General features: G+C 42.3%; 3 protein-coding genes across 3 annotated transcripts in view; 1 reads left to right on the top strand and 2 right to left on the bottom strand.

Annotated features, from left to right (window-relative positions):
- Positions 1-11,796: 11,796 nt before the first annotated feature.
- On the top strand, positions 11,797-12,769 carry MELLADRAFT_114334 (uncharacterized protein; the record flags this gene model as incomplete). Its single annotated transcript, XM_007419223.1, has 4 exons — positions 11,797-11,940; positions 12,028-12,090; positions 12,177-12,325; positions 12,532-12,769. The coding sequence occupies 4 exons, from the start codon at positions 11,797-11,799 to the stop codon at positions 12,767-12,769; spliced, it is 594 nt and encodes a 197-aa protein (XP_007419285.1).
- Positions 12,770-15,680: 2,911 nt separating this feature from the next.
- MELLADRAFT_85346 (uncharacterized protein) lies at positions 15,681-17,273 on the bottom strand (the record flags this gene model as incomplete). Its single annotated transcript, XM_007419218.1, has 7 exons — positions 15,681-16,163; positions 16,265-16,399; positions 16,475-16,555; positions 16,670-16,792; positions 16,872-16,952; positions 17,045-17,098; positions 17,166-17,273. The coding sequence occupies 7 exons, from the start codon at positions 17,271-17,273 to the stop codon at positions 15,681-15,683; spliced, it is 1,065 nt and encodes a 354-aa protein (XP_007419280.1).
- A 760-nt stretch (positions 17,274-18,033) lies between these two features.
- The window catches only part of MELLADRAFT_114332 (uncharacterized protein), a gene marked incomplete at both ends in the record, with an annotated part of 1,383 nt that continues 1,199 nt past the window's right edge, over positions 18,034-18,217 (bottom strand). Inside the window, one exon of the mRNA XM_007419217.1 lies at positions 18,034-18,100. Coding sequence (XP_007419279.1) covers positions 18,034-18,100 — 67 coding nt within the window. The remainder of the gene's footprint in view (positions 18,101-18,217) is intronic.

Raw genomic sequence — 18,217 nt, 5'->3', positions numbered from 1 at the left:
ACTGCAGCAAGAAGAAAACCAAGCTTTTTCGTCGACAAGTAAAGTTCCTTGGTCATGTTATCTCAGAGGATGGAGTCAGGCCGGATGAAGAGAAAGTCGAGCAGATTAGAACTTGGACATCTCCAAAGTCTGGGAAGGGGGTGCGGAAATTCTTAGGGACGGTCCAATGGATGAAAAAATTCGTATCCGGACTAGAGAAGTATGTAGGCAAATTGACTCCCTTGACCAGTAGCAAACTGGATCCGAAGCAATTCAAATGGGGACAGGCTGAAGAGACGGCTTTTCAAAACATCAAGAGCATCATGACTTCTTTACCCTGTCTTAAAAATGTTGATTATGATTCTATTGATCCGCTGTGGCTATTTACTGATGCGAGTGGTACGGGCCTAGGCGCTGCCTTATTTCAAGGTCGAGAGTGGCAGAGTGCTCATCCTATAGCTTACGAGTCTCGGCAGATGTCGGTTGCAGAACGGAATTATCCCGTACACGAACAAGAACTCCTCGCAGTGATCCATGCACTGCAGAAGTGGAGGATGCTCCTCCTTGGTATGAAGGTCAATGTTATGAGCGATCATCACTCACTTACATATTTGCTTAAACAATGCTCTCTCAGCAGACGACAGGCTAGGTGGTTAGAGCAGTTAGCGGATTTCAATTTAGAATTTCAATATGTGAAAGGTGAAGACAATTCGGTGGCTGACGCGTTGTTGAGGAAGGACGTGGAAGACTTTCAAGTGGGTGTTGAGACGGTGGCTGCACTAGCCTTATCAAACACGACCTTATCAGCAGATTTCCGACAATCAATCCTTGAAGGCTATGAAGTCGACACCTTCTGCCAAGCTGTCAAGGCCGGAACACCGCTCAGAGACGACTGCTACGTCGACGAGGGACTTGTGTTCATTGACGGTAGACTTTTGATTCCTAACACGTCTGGACTTCGCCTTCGGTTGATTGATGAAGCACACCGTAGAGTAGGACATTTGGGACCCCTGAAGACGGTCGCAACGCTACGAACCGATTTCTTCTGGCCTAAAATGACTAAAGACGTGGATCAACGCGTGAGGTCCTGCGAAACCTGTCAAAAGACCAAGGCCCGAACTTCCCTTCCTAATGGTCGGATGAAGACACCTGAGATGCCGAGAACGCCTTTATCCGACATTGCGATCGACTTTATCGGCCCTCTTCCGAAGATCAATTCATACGATATGATATTGACATGCACATGCCGACTCTCTGGGTTCACACGACTGATCCCGGTCAATCAGACGGACACTGCTGAGAAGACAGCTTCCAGGTTCTTCGGTGCTTGGATGGGAACTTTGGGGGCGCCACGATCTATCATTAGTGATCGCGACAAGGCATGGGCATCCAAGTTCTGGAAATCATTAATGAGTAAGCTGAACATCTCTTTTCACCGCTCGTTGGCATACCATCCTCAAGCAGATGGGCGGAGCGAACGCACAAACAAGACAGTAGGCCAAATCTTGAGAACCTTCACCGCCAAACGCCAGACGCGCTGGTTAGATGCACTACCATCGGTCAAATTCGCGATCAACAGTGCCGTCAACGTCGCAACGGGCACGTCTCCTTTCGAGCTCACTTTCGGACGACCAGCACGACTATTCCCTACCATCGATGGACCAGATGACTCGCCGCCAACGCTCGAGGCGTGGTTACGTCAACGGGAGGGGTATTGGGCTCAAGCTCGAGACAATTTGTGGTCGAGCAGAGTCATACAAGCCTTACATCATAACAAGCGCCATTCCGACGTGGTTCTCAAAGCCGACGATTGGATCCTATTGGACTCGGGTGACTGGCGTGGTAGGCACTCAGGGGGAGTCGACAAACTCAAAGAGCGTTACGAGGGGCCCTACAAAGTACTTGACACCTTCAACGATGGTCAAAGCGTACGGGTTGATCTGCCCGTGAACGACAAACGGCACAATGTCTTCAACGTATCAAAGCTGAAATTATTCGTCGAACAGGAGGAGATCCTGTTAGGGTCCATGGACCAAAAGTGAGTTCTCTCCTTAGTATGCACCGCCGGGCTTTTGCTACGCGTTTGAGTCAAAAAACATCACCTTGGCCACACTGTGAGCGTCGAATTGGCCGCTGTTTCTTTCAGATATTCTACTGCATGGACGACGATGGACGACGCGGCAAGGCCTCTCTTTGCACGACTCAACTATATACCGGTTCCTTATTTTTCTTTTCTCTCTTTTCTTCTTTTTTTCTTTTCTTTCCTTCTTTCTTTTTTTTCTTTCTCTCTCCTTATACGCCTGGTTCTTCAAGTTATGTAGTTCTCTTTTTGCGGGTTATCTATTTCAAATTCTTCCTCTCTATATTACTCATTTCATTTACTTATCCTTATATTGTTATTCTCAACCTACTCAAGTCTTTTTATAGGGGAGGAGAATGTAATGATGCACTACTCGCATCATCACAAACAGTTAATACAGGTATTAGACATAGGTAGCCTTAGACTTAACACTTATCAAATTCATATATCCTTCAACCGCCACGTTGTTGTACTGGCTCCTTAGGGAACTTCGAGACTGATCTCGTATGATATTCCTTTGGAGTCAGGTGAGCACAATTCTTTATTTCATTTATATTATTTCTTTCATGTTATCATTGTATAGTCCTGAGGGAACTTCGAGACTGATCTTGTATGATATTCCTTTGGAGTCAGATCTAGAAATACATCACTATCATACCTTGGTTCTAGACTTCCAAAGCCCACTACGGTGGCAATTGATCAGTTTCCCCTCCGAAGTTAAATTGACTTCAAGTGAGGACACACGTCCTTTACAATTAGGATGAGTTTTTGTGTTCGCCCTATAATGATTTTTAGTGAAAGAGTCCTAACTCGTAATACTTGTAGCTTGAGTTTATTTTATGCCCTGTTACAGTGTTGCATGTAAGTCCTTGATTTATTAAGGAATCAGTTTGTTACTCCAAATTTGTTTGAGGTTTATGTCTGTGCTATCGGATATTTGGGTGACCGGTGGAAAGATTTAGTCCAAGTTGCGTTGTCTCAAAATAAGTTTTAGATTGATTTGTATCCTACCCCATGTATTTTGCAAATTGCTTCCTGGGCCGTGAACAACGTATCTTGCTCCAAAAGATTTCAATCAAGCTTGATGAACACTGAGATTCCTTTGGACTCATTCTCGAGTTAAGAATGAGCCCCGCTGCGACAAAATGATCAATCAAACATAGGCCACTTTAACTTCTATATCAGAGATATATAACTGTTCAGACTGTGCTGAGGTGAGGTAGGTTGGACTCATTGTTTGATTTGAACCAAAATCACCTCAGAAGAGAGAAAGGGTTCATATCGAACTCTTGTGATTTGAAGACATCCAAAGATGTGGGTCAAGGTAATTCTTCTGGTCAGGTGAGAAGAATCAACTCCACGCAGAAATCGCCTTGGGCAAAGTGAACCCAGGGCTTGTCGTCAGTGTGCAGGAAGAACTTCAAATTGGTTCATTGGTTCGAATTGAAGTTCGATTTGTCTCACATGTTGGTATCAAAGTTAGTTTTTTTGGACTTAGGTTCGTATCACTGACCCATGAGTGGCCACTTTAGCAAGTGGTCAGTCTGTGGTCACAGGAGGCTCATAATGTGACAGCACAAGCAAGTATTTGAATTACCAATTAAAGAGAAACGAGAAAGGAACACGCTCACAACACTAGACCAGCACAAGTTGTCAGTAGTAGAAAAGAACATCACATTTTTTGGAAGGAGAGCGATATGATTTTTGTAAAACAAATAGAGACATAAGACTTAAACAAGGAAAAAAACAATTTTACTTGAATAGACACGTATTGGCCTTTATTTGAGTGGGGGCAGATTAGACAAATACTACTTTTGACGGTTGGAATTTGAATACAAGCTTTGGTGGATATATCATGGACGAGGAAGAGAGATATTATATCTTGAGCTGTAACAACTTGGAAAGATCATTTTCTTTTCTTAGGCATGACTCGAATTTCACGCTCATCGTCAGTGGTGGAATCAATCACGACAGCAGCAGCTCTGAGGCGCTCTTCTTCCAAGTTGACGAGATGGACATAGTAGCGACGAGCGCTTTCCATAAGTCTGAGTCCAGTACCAAAACAAATGCTCCAGCGTTCCATGTTGCGGGCGTTGAAAGCTTGCGGGAAAAGGAAGGCGAAGAAACTGTCAATGTTGTTTTCTTCAAAGATTTCAGTCACCATGTCGACTTCGTTCTCAGGGACTTGAGCAAACTCAATGAAAGCGGCAAGGGTGGAGCCGTGAGCAAGTCGTCTCGCCTTGGTCATGTCCACGTCGAGATGCATGCCCTGCATCTCGGCGTAACCCCAGGTGGTGGGGGGCGCATCGACGTTGGAGGCAGAGGTCTTCGCTCGTTTCGCAATAAAAATAGGCGCGGTGTGACCCAAACCCCGTTTGATACTGCGCCATTTGAAACCAGGGATTCCTTTAGGGGGTACGTCCATGGTCACATCCGCCGTGTCCTTGGCCTGGATGATGAGCCATTCCAAAAAGATAATGATTAACAAAAATGATTTGGAAACGAAAGAGAAAGAGAGATCATAAGGCATTACAATCAGATGGCTTACCAGTATCTTAGCCCACTCGATCATATGATCAAAGGATAAATCCATAATCAACTTGTTGTCATCGACGTTGACAATACAATAACCTTCGGCAGCACTGTTGCCGTTTTTCTCGTGATGTCGAACTAACTCGTTCAGGACGAGTCTACGTTTGGGAACGGGGTCCGAGTGGGCGAGTTCGTCTTGCGGGGTGAGTCGACCTTTGTGAACAGTATTGGACACTTCCAAAACCGCATGGGCCAAAGACCGTTCCTAAATGGAATGCGAGAAAAGCACCGGCCGAAGTATGAGAGTCAGCAATAGAACAAAGTCATTATACAAAGAGAATGACTTACCACAGCAACCACTTGCGCCGCTTTTGCTGGATGTTCCATCGAGACAACGATTCCAGATTCTTGAGTTGGGTTATCGCCAACGACTTTGAAGAACGCTTTGACATGTTCATCGAGTGTGACTATGTTTTCACCCAATTTACCCTTGCCATAGGTAGAGTGGTTGAAAACATAGACACTGATCGTAAGTTGTTTGTTGGCATTGGCAGTTTGGAATAGAGCACTCATACCCCCTGAGGTATCGTTGCGGATCTTGTCGGCGATGGTCCATAAAAAAGGATTTCAATTGGGCAAAAGAACTAATCAAAGTGTCGAATTGATGCTTTGTGACGGGGAACTTTTGCAACACCCATTTCCGTTTGTGATTGGCCTTCACCGGGCCAGTGGTTGCTTCAGGGGTATATAATCCTAAAGTCACCGTAAGATCATGAAACTTCTGCTTCACAACTTCAGACGAAGCAACTACAAAGATGTGTCAGCATAGCCACATGAATGAAATTAAACTCGACTGTTACATACCAGTTTTTTTCTCGGTTTTCGGAACAGATTCTATAAGATAATGAATCGAAAAGTCAGAGTGTGGACAAACCAGTGAAGGTGGTCTTGATTAATGTCTTACCCGGCACATTTTCTGGAGACTCATGGCGGAAGTCAAATTCCACAGGCGAGTCTCAGCATCCTATTCCTGATGTCGTATCTCAAGCTGTGGGCGCCAGGGTGAGTGCGCCGCACAGGGGTGCGGGCGCACCCTGCGACACACCTCTCGCACCTGAGAAGCTAAAAAAGGGGGGGGCGAGGGGTGCGACAGGGCTGAGCTGCAAGGGATCTTGAGGCTGCCCAGTGACAACAGGCAGAATTTTTTTCTTCAGCTCCCTCTCACATACTTCAATGTCCGGTCCAAACAGCTCCAAGTGGATTCTGCCCAACTCCAAACAAGGGCCTCGATGGCAAGGTTTTCTTACAACAGCACTCCGAGACGACAAGAGCAAGCGACGAGAGGAAAAGTGCACATACTGCAAGGAAGAATGGTACAATGGAAAACCCCACAAATTATTTGCTCACGTAAAAGATTCTTGTCCAAAGATGACTGCTCAACAGAAATCAAGTTACCTTCAGCAAGTTGTTGACAAGCACGACACACAGCATTCAGACTCATCTCCAGAGGATCACAGCCAAACTCATACTTCAAAACGGTCAATTGATGATGAATGTTTGGTTGTAAACATTGCCTCAAAAAAAAAAAGAACGACAATCAAGGCACGCTTCATCACTTCACGCCAATGTCAAAATCAACCACCGAGAAACTTCACGAGCTGTTACTCAAAGCCATAATCTCTGGACACATTCCGTTTTCATTTCTTCAAAACCGTTTTTTCATCAAATACCAACAAACTCTTTCCCGAACCCCTTACACAGTCCCCACCCGTTACTCAATGTGTGATTCTACTCTTCCTATTTTACACGCCAAAAACGAGCTCCGTGTTAGTGAGCTCTTAGAAGACACAAAGTTTCTTACAATCTCTCTCGATGGCTGGACTGATTGTTCCAAGTCAAGTATCTACGCTACCTTAGTTCTCAAAGGTACTGAGATCAAGGAATTCATTGATGTTCTTGATCTTCATCATAAACGACACACATCAGCAAACACTCATGCCGCATTGGACAAAGTACTTGAAAAGAAGGCCCTTGATTGGTCCCAAGTTTGTGCTGTGGTCACAGACTCGCCTAGTCCAATGATTTCCTTACGAGTAAGTCTTGTATCTGTGTTTTTTTAGATAGGTACTGATTGTCTTCTTTAGAAAAACATCACATTACAGCATCCACATGTCATTGGAATCAATTGTTGTTTACACGTATTCAACCTTATTGCCAAAGATATACTGTCACATCCAACAATGACCGACGTCGTCTCAGCAAACAAAAACTTGGTCAATTTCTTTACAAAATCACATTTTTGGTCTGACTTCCTTGAAGATTGGCGAAAAGAAAACAAAATTGGACATGGTCTCATGACTGCATGCGAGACTCGCTGGTATTCAATGGCAAAAGTCTGCATCAGTGTATCCGAACATGAGGGTGGGTTCAAGAAAGCAATCGAAGCCGATGATGACCCTTTGTTTGATTCACCCAAAATCAATGCAAATGTCCGATCAATAATCTCTGATCGCGACCATTTCACGGGAAACCAAGCTCTCATAATTGTTTTAAGATCAGTGGTTGATGCCATCGGTCGATTGGAACATGCCAACACAACTCTTGCCGACATCTGGAAAGAAGTTCTGCACGTCTATTGTGCTCTATCAAAGATCGACGTCTACAGTCGATATCTTCCATTCAAAAGATATTCCAAAAGTGTCCTACACCTGCGAAGCAAAGTCTTCAATGAAGACATCTACTTTATAGCCTTCTTTTTGAATCCCTCGTTTCGGACTACTGCTGTATCTCGCGGGTTTGACCTTCGCAAGATGAATTGGATGATATGTAACCTTGCTAATCGATGGGGATTCTCTGCAAGGGAAGGTTACACAATAAAGGATGAAGTTATTAGGTTCTATAACTCTCAGTCGCCATTTCAGTCGGACACTAATAGTAAGTCCCTTTATAGTTTCTTGAGACCTCTATACCTACATGACTCATCTGACATTTGCTTGAGTCGATCTAGGCTCTCAGCCCCTTACTTGTTGGCTCAGTCTACCGGTTTCAGCCAATCAAAGCCCTCTCAAGAGACTCGCGATTTCTGTTCTCCAAGTAGTTCCACATGCAGCTGGTGTTGAAAGTCTTTTTTCGGATATGGGGGCCACGAAAACGAAGCGCCGTAGTAGCATGAAGACCAACACTCTAAAAATGTCTTCACAGGTCCGGATGCATCTCTTATCACAGGATCCTAACAAAATATACACCTCTCAGAACAAAAAACAAGCTTTGAAAAGCGATCTCGATACTGAAGAAGCTCTTGCTGAGCAAGAATTGGGCCTGGCCGAAGAATTGGAATATTTTGAAGAAGGTGTATTCGCTCATCTGGACCCTATCGATCCCAGTCTTTATGTAGACGAAACTGGATTCATCACTTCTATCTTTGATTTCCGAGTATTTGAGAAAAGTTGTTCATCTAGTCTGGCTCAAGAGTCGCATGTTATGGATGTTCCAGACAGTCCTGGAGTGGCCTGGAGTGCCGATGATCTCTTCAAATGATTTCCTACAACATTTCAACTTATCCTGTCTAATCAAAGTTTTCTCCATATAAATGTAAAAGATTTATATGATGAAATATATGTTTTCCGCTGCTTTTATCTAAAACAAAGCGAATCGAGACAAGGGTGCGTAGCACCGCCGCACACGGGTGCGAGGCAAATTTTTTTGGTGAAAACAGGCGCACAGGTGCGCCTGACTTTTCAAAACACGCGCCCACAGCTTGAGTCGTATCGCTCGCGTTGATGTTCAAATCCAAGAGATCGGCCAAATCAAGCGGGGCAAGCAAGCATTCTCGCTCTGCGCTGGCGACATCGACATTTGCCGTGGGGTTGGGTTCCGCGTGATGGGTATCAATCCTGCAAAGGATAAGATGGCTTCATCAGTCAGTCTCCCTTTTCTAACATTCATCAAGGGGACTGACATCTCGCAGTTATGGTTATTAGACGCAAGTGGAGAACCAGCCGAAAGTCTGGCAGACTTGGATGTACGAGAAGGAGTTGGAGCCATTTTTAGAAAGTGATTTAGATGTTGAAGAAATTCAGAACGAATTGACACTTTTGGAAAGTGATTGAAAAGGAAATCGCCTCGAATTGACGCTGAAAATTGGAATGATATGAAAGCTTTGACGGTGTAGGGAGAAAGACTGAATGAGGTTTCCAAAGAACGGATCACAATGTGATTGTCGCCGTGGTCAAATAGGAAAAGGCCATCCAAAGCCTTGGCCATCGCCATCGCCACCGTGGTTCTTCTCATCTGGAATCGGAAAGCTCGTAAGATGGGATAGTGTCGAAAGTCATGAAGGTTGTTGAGGATTTGCAGGTTAGTCCGATTTGCAGTCCGCAAATCCAAATACGTGATGGGTTAGTTGACAGTCCGGCCACTTGAAATTTGGCCGGTGCTGCGCCGCGCACGGGCCAGCTTGTGATTTTTCGAGTTTTCTGATTTCAAGCCTTTTGAAATTTACTGTACACAACTTTCTTGGTTGTACATATGATGTTTTGTGACGTGATACACTACATTTTGGGAAAGTGCCTATCAAGCGAACAAAGAAATACTTCGTGCAAACTTAAAATGGAAGAATGGTGATTATTGTTCCTTCAGCATGATCTTTGGGAGACTTGAAGCTGAAGAGTTTCCCAGAAGAAAATGTTTGATGGTACCTAAAGGCACGACGGTACCATCTTTTTCCACCATACGGGTAGATGTCGGGTAATGGGTGATCAAGAAAGTGGCCCGGGGCCGGGACATGTTTCTCTCGATGCATAAAAATGTTGCAGAATTTTTTCTGCAACATTTTCCTCCCCCTCCATCCACGTTGTAATTCTCATCCTTGGATTATCCCGCGCCCGGATCTGGATTCTCACATCCCTCACTCATCTCTCTCACAATCTCATCGCTTGAGATTGGACTCTTTTTTGCTCCCATCCTCCACCCAGAAGAAGGAATGTGTTTGGTGTATCAGAACTTGATGCTTATGGCAATGTACACAAATTAAAGAGGTTCCACCCCTTGGATGGTAAGTTTATGCAATGTGGTTTTCTAATGTAGCTCAGAATACTGTAGGTGTGAGAGTTGCCTGGCCCTGCTGTTCAGCACCATCCCATCTACTTTCCAGGTGGTCCTACCTCCCTTGTCCCCCTGCCGATGCAAAGCCCCCCCAAGAAACCTACAGAGTTGTCAAATACATATTCTATGGGTTTGACCAGGAAAAAACCTGTGAAATGTATTCTACTATAGTGCGCGGAGGCAAATCATTGTCAAATTCAAAAGAAGGCCCAAAACAATTGCTACACCTCAAAACTTATGGTATCAACCAGCCAATTGGAGTTCTGGAATGCTCTCATCGAGCGCATTCCATGCATATCTTTTTGGTTGTTTTTTTTTCAAAAGAGTATATCTATACCAAGACACCACCTTTTTCAAAAAAAATCCAGCTTTTGGAATGCTCTCATCCAGAGCAATCCCTGCATATCTTTTTGGAGAAAATAACCATTTCGTTTTTTTTTTTCTGAAGAATTGATCTTCTTTGGCAAATGTATTTTATCTCCTTGAGTTTTTGTCGTAGGAAGTTGAGAAAAAGAACAACTTGTAACCCAAGAGCTTGTTGACTTGGGACAGTAAACCAAGCTTGAGTTGGATGAGCAGCAAACAATATCGATGATAAAACTAGAACCCAACCAGATTGAACAATCTGGAATTTGAGCTGGCGGGGCCAAAAGTGCAAATTATCAAGTATTTACCTGTATTTACTTGATCCCAAATTGCCAAGGTCTTGCCTCCACGCACTATACAGCATTAGTTAAAAATGAGTGTGTAATGATAATAAAAGAAACACAAAGAAACAAGTGTCCTCATTCCTTCCCCTCAATGAGACAACATGAGTAATGAGTGGAAGAAGAAAATTCATTGTATCCAATAGTCCAGTGATTGTGGATTGAAACAACTGCCCAAACCGCTTCAGGGTTACTACAATGGAGCAGTTTTGGTCCTTCCGTTCTGTATATGTCTTTCTCCGTAGGTCCAGGCAGATAAAAAGGTCAGAAACCTTGAGTCTTGCTGTGATCACTTCATCCTGAAGGTCAAGGGCTCTAATTCATTATTGAGTCTTACTACATGCTCAATCAACATTAAACACCTGTGTTTTTGAGCAAGAGACAATCAAGACTTGATTGCATCAAGAGAAAAGGGGAGTTCCATTTGGCCTCTATATTCACATATTCAATAGTGTACCCAATTTGTTTTGAAACAAAATCCAGCTGCTCTAGTGCCCACTGTTTATGTTCTGGTCATTTTGACATTTCAACATGAAAATTGGAATGAAAATCAGAAAATACACAAATTGGTATCAAGGTGGCAAAACTCAGCTGGGGCATCTGACGACTTTGCTTTTGTGATTGTCCAAGCAATTTGTTAATGTAGCCACTGTTTAAAAGCATGATTGGCTGTGGTAAGTTGGACTAGCCACACATCTTGTCAGTCTTTTTGTGATCCTATCTATGATTTAAGTCCATGTGACTTTTCCGGATATGAGAGGGGATGAGCATGAGTGTAACACAATTCTAGTCCAAGAAGACCTTATGGGTCAGCTTTCATAGTACCAGTACCATGATACAGTCATTGTGTACACACAGCAAATGTACAAACCACTTCAAGGAAACCAAATTCATGAGCAAACCCACAATTTCTCTCAAGTGACAAAGAGATTTCAGTTGAAATAACTTCTCTGCCATCTTTGTAGCTTCCCACCATGTGCTAGTCATCTCATGTACTTGAGGTGATATGAGCGGTAAGCTTTCAAAATCATTAGACTATGATTGTTACTTATTGGTGCTGCTAGTCATTAAGCCAGAGCTAATTCAAAATTTTATCCAAATGTGAACCATTGTTAGAAAAAATGAAGAAAATGTTCAGTAATCCTCTTTGTCATTCACAAACACATTTACAGATCCTATACACTCATATCCTCAGTGGATTCCTTTGTATAGTTGTTCACATCCATCCAAGTTTGTTTGTAGTTCAACTCATAACACCACCATTCACTTAGTCTTGCCATATCTTATCACAACATCAAAAACAACACTTCCTATACCTCACCCATCCTTGAATCTGTCTTTCTATCATCACTTTGATCATGGTTTATAAGATGTCCATGCATGACAAAAAAGAAAATGTCATTCATCAAGGCAGGAGACCGGCCTCAACACCAGGCCAGGCCCCAAATCTCTACAAGATTGCTAGCCAACCCAAGTCTACCCATTGTTCTGGAACAAGCCAATTTATCTTCCCCACCATTTGCTATTCCTCCTAAACAAGTTTAACCATCATTTGCTTGCCTCAATCACACAAGGAGAAGATCCAACAATTCAAGTAGCAAATCTAGCTTTTGTCCTTCCAAATAGTATAAGCCAGTCACTAAGAGTAGCTTACAACAAGCTTTGGCATCTCTTGCCATGGGTGATGAAGTATGTCATCATAATTCCTTGGTTATTCATGCTCTTCCAAGTTTTTTGCCCTTGTATCCTCTCATACTCCTCTGCCACTTCCACAGTCTCTGCCCTTGAGTAAGCCTATCAAGAATGTGGAGTTTGAAGATTGTGTGGATAATCCAAAGAATTCAAAGATACAAATTGTGATCAAACAGAAAATCAACAAATCACATAGTAGATCTAGCATTGTCCCAAGCAAGACGTTTTCAAAGTCAGTGGCCTTGGCTGAAAGTTGTTTTGTACCTCTCACTCCAAAGACCCCAAACCTCAAGAGCAAATATTGTGCTAGGCAACAATCAAATAGATTACCAAGAACAAGACATGAAGATGATAAAATCAATGATCCTTTCACAGCATCTACTCATATTGGCAAAAGACAGAAACATAAAAAAAATTGCTCAAATCAAAATCCTCAAGCCCTGTTTACCCTACTGAATTGCCACCTACCCAGATGATTGTGGGATCTTCAAAAGCCCTCAAGAATCCCAAGACCAAATTCCAAGGTCATCTCCAAGAGAATTCTTTTGACAATATCCTTCCTAGCTCAAGACTTCTGTACAACACAATGAAAAAGATCAGCAGTGAAACATTAGATGGTCTCACAAGAGGTGCATTTGATGAAGAAGTTTTAGAAACCATAATTATTGACTGTTGATCAGAGTATGAATTCTTGGGCAGCCATATCAAGGCGGGAATCAGTGTGGAGACCAAGGAGGAGATCAATCCTTTTTTTTTTGCTGAATTGGGGTTCCCATCTCTGGTTGTCTTGATAAAGGAAAAGGAAAAGCAGCATCAAAGAAACTTGTATTGGTTTTCCCTTGCAAATTTTTGTCTATCTGAGGTCCTGAAATGTAAGTCAAATTATGAAAATCCCTCTTTCTCAGTGATTCTTCTTTCTCTTTAGTTTATGTTACAAATACTGACCCCAGTTATATTTCAAACTTAAACTTGGATGTGTTTGAAACAGGGCTTTATATCTTCAAGATAAAGATTGGGAAATCAATCACCCTACCCTATATACCAAAGTTTACCTCTTAGATGGTGGGTTCAAGAATTATGTTTCAATCTTGGAACCCAATTGGAAGGGTCTTCACCATCCTCAAATCCAGTCTTGGAGCTGCTCAAACCATAACTTTAACCTTCATCATTTTAAAATAAAAGAGAAAGATGGTTTTTGTAAGAAGAAGACTTACACACTCTTGGATGTCAACGGGCAAATGAATCTGGGGATATTTGAGGACATACATACCTGGTTCACCAACTATTGCAATGGGTCCATTTTGTTTAGATGGTTCTAGTCCACTGGGTGGCTAATGTTTGGGCTCTGGTGTTTTAGATTTGACTAATGAAGATGACAGTGCATGATGATCTTGAGGTGATAGCTCTATTTGTATTTATGTGGAACCACTTTATGATAAATTGTTCACATGGGTCCAGTCAGTTTAGGCCCTGGTGTTTTAGGACTGTACTTTGATTTGTTTTTGCTTTACAATTGCAGGCTTATGATTTGTACGCTGTTTGATATAATAAAATAAATGGTTCTTGGTATATGGAAACATTTTAATAATGAATTTTGAGATTGAACAATTCTTTCATGTTCAAAGTACTCAAGCACAAATTCATGCTCATGCGGGTATAGGATTGTCCTATATTGTACCTTGAAGGTATGGGAGAATCCATCTCTCAAACTCTTGTAAGAAATATAGAAATAATAATATGCCCAACTGATTGAGAACACACTGACAAAATACACAGGTTATTTGAGGTTTCTGGTGCCAGAATGCACATCTTCTGGCTGTTTTTACACATGATGTTTGTATGTGACTTGAGGTTTTGAAGACAACAGAGCTAAATGTTATACAGTGACTGTTCCTAAGTAACCATCCCACGTCAACACTGCCTACCCCAATGGGCCTGTTGTGGAAAGTGTTGATATCCGATTGGATCCATGAGATACGTTTCAGCTAAGCAAGGCATGCAAAGACGACTGGTATCGCGACATCTGTAGATCGACAGGTTTATCTTCAATCATTGAGTCGAATAGACATCTAGATTGGTAGAAACATTTGATGAATTTGTTATCTGTAGACAAGCAGGGTCGTGAGTCGTCATATTCAGCACGTAAGCGCAACGTGTATTTGCTTCAGTGGGATATAAAGCCTTTGGCCCGCAAGTGAGATATGTGCAACACATGGGAAGTCGCTCCAAAGCGATCTTGGTTGGCCTCTGGAAGAATCGACATGAAGTTGAATTCGATTGTCAATGTCTTATGTCGAAACGGATCAATTATGCGGAAAGTCCCTTGCTTGCAGCATGCCAAGGATCGATCTATTGAAGTTTCACTATGTAGTCTTGTCGGCGGTGAAGGGCAATGAGATGAGGCGGAGGAGTCTTGTAATCTTAGTTGAACAAATCAAAAAGGAAAGACTTGGTTGGGGTCTGTAAGCTTAACGAGCCTCTGAGTCTCATTGGCTAAGCTTAGGTCTGCTCAGCCTCAGTGGCTTGATGCTCTAAGCTGGCCAGTGTCATTTTCCAATCTGAGCTTCTCTTTCTCCCTGTAAACAAGTCCCATTCTCTGACTTCCTCAAGCTTCTCTGCTCTCCCTCTTATCCAGAGCTCCAACACGATCATGTTACCACTTTCAGAGACCGAAAGATGCACCTTGGCATGGGTTTTTCCAATCCCCATAGCCTGCAGAGTCACTTGCCAAGTCCACAGTTTCAAGTTGAAAAGACGTGATAAACCATCTTGGTATATGAATGCCTCCCTACACAACCTTCAACGCTTTTTACTTCACCATAAGTCACAGACGAGAACAATGCAGTCAAGTACACATTCATTCATTGGATTCCAAGAATTGAAGGCTCGACTAGGCATTTTCCAATCAGGGGTTCAGTCCAGACACCTTGTATCATCCAGAGCCTTAAATTTCTCTCAAGAGAGCAGGCAGCTCTTTCTTGTCAGCAATCCAAAGTTTGAGATCAAAGTATCCGAATTATATATTTGGTAAAGGATTTTGTATATGTACTAGATATATCCAAACTCATAGATTCAAAAGATATTCAAAGGAATGAGTTGATATACCATAGCTCATAACATATCAACACGAATCGCAGAGTGACCAGATCCAAGTTGAATCAAATAAAATGCGCAAACACAAAGAAGAGTTACCCAAAAGGAAATAGCACCCTTCAAAGAAGCTTGAATCTATATTACAAGGCATTAAATAGATAAACCAACTGAAGAATCCATGTCTTTTTTATGTCTTTCAAACCTTCATAAAATTTTCTTATTGAAATCTTCATGCTTGTTAACACTAATCCAAATAAATCCTACTAAACTGAGGATATTGGGAATTTCAAAAAAACAAGGAATGACTTGAAGATTGTTTTTGCTTTTACTAAAGATAAAGGGAAATTGATTAGATGAAAGGAAAAAGGGTAATTAAATTGATAGAAAATTATTGCAAGATAAAGAAAATGAAAAAACAAGAAAAAACATTCGAGAAAACAAATTGAACACAACAATGTAAACAAGAGGTGAAGAACAAATCCCGCTGTCATCATTCACATTTCACTGTAAAACTTATTCAAAAACCCTAAACTAGCCAAAACTTCAGCGTGTGATTTACCTTCGTGAATCGCCTCAGGAGCCGAAGAAGGTAACCCAAAAGGGGAAAGTAAAGCCTCATGGATTGTATAGAGCCTATCCTTGGGGGTTGGAGTAGTTTGTTTCCTACTCAACCACCTTGGAGTGGCCAAACTTGGTCCAGTTGAGGATACAACTCTTCTTGCCGATGAAATGGAAGTTGGCGTCTTGGAAGCAGAGCCAATGGGTGATACCACACTTGATGTGGCCGAAGAAGAGGAGACGGTGAGCCCAGGTGTGAAGAAGGTTGAAGACCCTCTGCTAGACAGTGTGTGTCTGTTCGTTCTTGCAACTCGGACTGGCGTAGAAGTTGACCAGTCCACCAAGTTGGAATCATTTTGAGACACGGGCATGTCTAATCTTGGAAATTCAATGCCCCTTGACTTTCCGTGTTTTGACGACTGAAGAGAAATCACATAGAAGTATCAGTATTGTATAACATTGTCAAGAAAATACGTTGTACGCGGAAATGGAGAAATCAGTCAAGTCGAACACGACGTACCGAAATAACATCCTCATCCGCATTGGGTCCCTCAACTTTCACCTTGGTCTTTACATCATCGAAGGTGTGAATCACGTTTTGGCTGAAGTTCTGATTCACAGGGAAGCCAGCAGGAACGCGGATAGGAACTTTGGTCTATGTGAAGGAAATATGTGTGTCAGAATAGAGTGGAATATAGGATGCCAAAAGGTTAGTGAGAAAATCACTAACCGATCGTTGGCTGGCATATCGGCGGGATGTTGCGTTGTTCGCCGATCTAGCCAAAGCTGCCAAAAGTGGATCGGATTGGTCCTGTTAAATTGACAAAATAAAAACAAGAGATGAGCTTCAATGACCAATAATGAAACCCAAAATGAAAATGTAACGATGTCCACATAGAATCAATCAAGTGGAACATAAACAAACCAAATCTTCATCTTCATCCGCACCAACTTCTTCCGTCTCGTCCTTTAGATCATCGAAGGTGCAATGTACCCGTTGACTAAAGTTCTGATTGACTGGGAACCCAGCTGGAACTCGGACAGGAACCTTTGTCTATGGGAAGGCAGTATACATATCAGATCAGATGAGGATAAAAGATCAAAAGGTTAGTGAGAAAACCACTCACGGATCTTTGACGAGCGTATTGGTTGGAAGTCGAAGTGTTTGCAGCTCGAGCCAAAGCGACCAGCAGTGGATCGCTTAGGTCCTGTTAAATGGGCAAAATTGAAAGAACCGAGATGAGCTCTAACGATCAATAATGAAACAGTAAATGAAAATTCCAACGACATCAACGCTTACCAGTGTGGGTTTCACCACCGGTTTTGGATGAGCCATTTCATAGGCTTTGGCACGCTAAAGTAAAAAAAACAAGGTTAACAAGAGAATCACAATGCCTTTGAAAGAGAGTTACGAAACTCACTTTAAAATTCGAGGACGAGATACCAACAACCTTGTTAGGCTGGTCCGATAACTTTAATGCTGACAAAAATCGTGCACGAAGACATGGCTGGTTTGATTGAGAATTCATGATTGAGAAGTATTGTTGAAGGAAATGGGTAAAGATAACAAGATAAGAGTGTGTGGCTTTCGAATAGGTAGTCAAGATAAGATAAGAACGGTTTTTCAAAAGACTAGTAAGAATAATAGTTGTAAATGTGTTTTTGAATGTTAAAGTGGGTAAAATGATATCGATGGAATGATGATTAGAAATGTTTTGTGGTGAGCAAAAGGGTGAGTATTTATATCGAATTTCGTCTCACCAGATCTTGCTAAGGAGGTTCTCTGACTTCATACGCAAAGGAACGCATGGATGAGTGTGGCATCAAATTCTTCGGCAGGCACCGAGTTCTATCTACTTTGTCCTGGATAATTTGCTCGCCATCTTTTAGTTGAGAGCTCGGGAAGGATCCCTTGAACTATGTAAAGCAACAAAGTTGGAGTCCCAGTCAACAAGGGCAACGGGCATGACGATTTTTATTGTTAGTCGGCTCTTATTCGAGATCCAATCATATTCTACTCATCACATGTTTCTTCAAAGCGCCCAATACATTCTCACCTGAAACTTTGTTATCTTACTTTTGTAGGTCAGGTCAAGAACACATGACCAGCTGACCAAAAGGATGGCTGATGGACGTGGGGAAATCTTTGAGTCGAATAAACCTCGCAGAATAATTAATCAGACTTACTCATACCAATCAACACAGACTATACACGGGTTGTGTTGAATATTTGGGAGTGTGAGATTTGCTCGTCGATGTAGAGCTTTGCATATTTTGATAATCCAAGAATTACAAGATTCCGACCAGCTTTTCCCCCTCAATCCTAATAATAATACCGAGAATATATCGTATATAGCTGAACCCCCCATCACAAGTCATTGTAAGAATAATTATTCATCAGTGTCCACCTTGCAAATAAAATTGAGCCAGGAAGGAAAATCCAAGGACCAAAATTAATTTTCCTTGGCCAACC

The sequence above is a fragment of the Melampsora larici-populina genome (assembly GCF_000204055.1).
Source record: "Melampsora larici-populina 98AG31 unplaced genomic scaffold MELLAscaffold_144, whole genome shotgun sequence".
NCBI classification, from domain to species: domain Eukaryota; kingdom Fungi; phylum Basidiomycota; class Pucciniomycetes; order Pucciniales; family Melampsoraceae; genus Melampsora; species Melampsora laricis-populina.
Note: the sequence above shows the minus strand (reverse complement) of the source record. Positions and strands in the feature narration are given on the sequence as shown.